Here is a 3,778-nt window from a genome sequence, read left to right on the forward strand (position 1 = left end):
GAGCTGTCTCCTCGAGGCTCTCAGTGCAGGGCACCCTTGGTGCTGCTTGCTGGAGTCTTAAGGACCTGACCTAGGTCACTTCTGCCCTGCTCTGTGTACTTCATGGGTAGTTAGTGCATCAAAATTTACCAAAAATACACTTGAGTAAAGGTCAGGTTTGCTTTGAAATTTGGTGTAAATTATCTGAATGGATTATTGACTCCTGTTACTTAATTTTTTTTTTTTTTTTGTCATTTATGAGACTAATCTCTGCTCCTTTTTGTCTGGGGGAACCATAATTATTTTCATTATACTTTCTAGAATTAGGTAGAGAAACATTTTAAGGGCTTTTTTGTTACTGTGTATTACATAATTAAATAGAAGATCCTTGTATTTTATTTCCTTTGAAAGAAACGATTATGCATTATTTTAAAAGGGAACGTGCAGCCTTGCTGAGAGTTAACTCAACACATTTTGACCATACTAAGAGTTTACCAAACAAATTGCAAAAAGAGCTCTAAGTCACCTAACAGTTGAGCAGGTGGTGCTGTTTGCAGTGTTTGGTGAGCGCCCGTTAGCTGTGCGCCTGCCACGCCACTTCTGAGCAGCAGGGGGTGCAGTCGCTCTGTGGGCAGGAGACCCGGCACCCAGTCTTGCTTGCCACGGTTTCGGGTATTCTCAGTCAGCTGCAGCCTGAGAAGGTGGGGCACGTGGGGAAAGACTGCCCAGCCCCGTAACTTGCAGGCAGCTCGTGGCGCTGTTCTCAGTCTCTTGCTGTGTCTCGGGCGTAAGCCGTTCATGGGTGCGGAGGAGAAACAGTGTATGCTGGGCTTGGTACTGTCTGGCATTTCGGCACCCACCCGCACCCTGGAGAGGGAGGGCCCTGCAGCCAACACAAGCTCATCACGCCTCGAAGCTGCCCAGCCCAGGCTTCCCTCTGAAAGATAAAAGCGTAGCTCACAAGCAGTATTTTTCATGTAGAAAACAGAGTAATAGCGGTTACCAGAGGGAGCTGGGTCACCCGTGTCCCGGCCCAAATAGCAAGGGTGTGTTGCTATTGACAGCTGGTGCCTGGCTGCCTTACAGTGCGAGCTCAGGAGAGCCAGGGAGCCTGCGTTACAGTGTTTCATCCATTTCTGTTCTTGGCCTTCTAAACAAACCCCAGCTTTCTCTCTACCCCTTGGTGTCCTGAAAGGGAGCGTGTCCCTGGGACCCTGGTAGATACAAAGAACCTTCTGTGTCAGCTGATACAAGGTCTACAGGCAACATTCTTTCTACTTGTAAGTTTGCACTCCTCCCGTTTCCACTTCTCAGCTAGATTTCAGGCCCATCTTCAGGTCTATGCCGTGAGCTGTCTCTGTGTTTTATTTACAAGACAGTTTGTAAATTTGCAAAGCCAAATCTGTTCCCCGTCTGGGTCTCGCTGGCGTCTTCCCTTTGGCTTATTTTGTGCATAGCGCCTGGGCGTTCTTACCTGCGGGTTTGGCCACTCGTCGCAGGGTTTCTTAGAGCTCAATATTTCAGGAGGGAAAGGGACAGATTGAGACTATTCACTTAGAGCAGTGGAAATTTTGTTTCCACATTTTATTTTGAAGTGTTAAGCAATAACTTAAATATGTAAGATGTTTCTAGTTTCAATTTCACTGTGCTTTAGTGGGTTGATTTCCTGTTGCCGTCACATGGAAATCCTGTGCTCCCCATTTCAGCAGGTTACTCTTAATAAAGCCCTCACTTCGGGAATTGGGCTTGCAGGCCCTGTTCCGAGCACCGTCTTCTGTCTGGCATTTTGCGCGAACATGTCCTGACCCTGACAGCATTTTCTGGTAATGCCTTTCCTCCTTGGTGGCCAGCAGTAGGGTCACTGGAAAGAAACAGTGAACATGAAGTGGCCAAGAACATGTGCGACTTTTTCCCCCCCAAAATTATCCATTTGCTGTCCCAAGCTTAACAAAATAAGCAAAATGGAATCCGTCAGGGCCTGTTTGGAATAAAAGCTCATCGGCCACAAGCTGGTGTCCGCAGGCGCTCGGGGAAGCAGCCGCTTCAGCTTGTGCTGGCGGGGCACCCTGGCTGCGCTGCCCGCCCTCGCACCTGGCGCCTGCCGATGGGCCTTGGGGGCTGGCCTGGAACCCGGCCAAGCCAGTTTTCCTTTTGAATTGATAGGAGCTTAAAAAAAAAAAACTTTCAATATTGGAATGCTCTTCTCTTGCTTTTGTGCAGGCGGGTAACTTGCAGACTCATTTACGTCGGCATTCTGGTGAAAAACCGTACATCTGCGAAATCTGTGGAAAGAGGTCAGTGTGGGGCTTGTCCTCCGGAGAAGGGAACGGCTGGCGGGCTGGGTGGTTCTGAAAACGGGGCCCTTCAGTGAACGGGAGACACTTCCCCGGGGCATCTGGAAGGATGCGTGGAAGTCACCAAAAGAAAGGCTAGGTAACAGGAAATCTGGGAATGGGGCTTCCGTGGATGTAACTTTGTGGTGAAATGTTCATGTATTCCAGAAGTGTCTAGTAAGATAGCTTGATGCCCCCAGGTAGGTTATGTCCAGTGGGGGACGGGAGACCTGTAGCCTGAGGGCCTAGACTTCGGGCAGGGGTGGGAAGGCCCCAGGGGAGGCCCGTGAAGGCCTGTGGGAGGTCAGGTGCAGGAGGGGCGGGACCACACCTGGAAGCAGGTGGAAATGGGATCGGGGGTGGGGACTTGGCGTGACCAGTCTGAGGAGCTGGCCCACAGCCTGAGGAACGGCCCTCTGGCGCCCGCTCAGGCCTGCGGCATTGGCCTTGTCTCCTACACCTGTCACACAGCTTTTACTCATTTGACTGTTGCTGCAGTCCACATTTACTAAACACCTCAGCCCGCCAAGAACTGGGGCGGGAAAGGGCAGTGGGAGCTCCTGCCCAATTAGTGCCTGCTCGGGTCTGGGGGGCAGAACTGGCAAGGCACAAAGCCCGTTCCCTGGCTCCTGCCCCAGGACGCGAGGAGCCCCTCTGACTCAGTCCCAGGAAGGCAGTGGCCTCTGCCGGCGGCGGCAGCAGAGAAGGCGAAGCTCCTGGCCGTGCGGTCTGTCCTGCGGCTGCTGCCTGCGCCCGCAAGCCCAGCGTGGTGCCCAGCGTGGTGCCCAGCCGGTCTACGGGGCAGTGCCGCTGCACCAGCCTGCTGAGCTGCCAGCGCCCCCGCCTTTCACCCCGTGCCCTTGCGTGGGCCTTCCGGACGCCACTGGCGAGTAGGCGCGCTGGCTCCTGCCGCTGGGCCTCACCTTCCCCAGGGCACGGTTGGGCGGCGGCCAGGCCCAGGGCCCTGGCAGGTGGCACCCGGAGGCAAGTGAGTGGGCCTCCGTGGGTGACCAGTGAGGCTGGGGAAAGGCGTGTTCTAAAAACAAAGTACGTGTGACAAGGTGTGAAAAGTCAGAGTTCAGGTGACACCGGCCGTCCGGCGGCGCTGCGGCTTCGCCCGCCCGTCGGCTCTGGGCTGAGCGTCCACCCTGCGTTCCAGGTTCGCCGCCTCCGGCGACGTGCAGCGCCACATCGTCATCCACTCGGGGGAGAAGCCGCACCTGTGCGACATCTGCGGCCGAGGTACCGCTGCTGCCCCGTGGGCGTGGCCGGCGCGCGGTGGCCGCCCCTCGCGGGCCCCTCGCCTCATGTGTCGCTCTCCGCAGGGTTCAGCAACTTCAGCAACCTGAAGGAGCACAAGAAGACGCACACGGCCGACAAGGTCTTCACCTGCGACGAGTGCGGCAAGTCCTTCAACATGCAGCGGAAGCTGGTCAAGCACCGCGTGCGGCACACGGGCGAGCGGC

At 55.1% G+C, this 3,778-nt stretch overlaps 1 protein-coding gene across 1 annotated transcript in view; it reads left to right on the plus strand.

The window, feature by feature from the left end:
• The window catches only part of ZBTB49 (zinc finger and BTB domain containing 49), a 23,101-nt gene that overhangs the window by 10,481 nt on the left and 8,842 nt on the right, over positions 1–3,778 (plus strand). The window contains exons 4-6 of the mRNA XM_004681522.2: positions 2,200–2,273; positions 3,472–3,554; positions 3,638–3,776. Of these exons, the coding sequence (XP_004681579.1) occupies positions 2,200–2,273; positions 3,472–3,554; positions 3,638–3,776 (296 nt within the window). The remainder of the gene's footprint in view (positions 1–2,199; positions 2,274–3,471; positions 3,555–3,637; positions 3,777–3,778) is intronic.

This window comes from Condylura cristata, unplaced genomic scaffold (assembly GCF_000260355.1).
Source record: "Condylura cristata isolate star-nosed mole 26May11 unplaced genomic scaffold, ConCri1.0 scaffold00012, whole genome shotgun sequence".
NCBI classification, from domain to species: domain Eukaryota; kingdom Metazoa; phylum Chordata; class Mammalia; order Eulipotyphla; family Talpidae; genus Condylura; species Condylura cristata.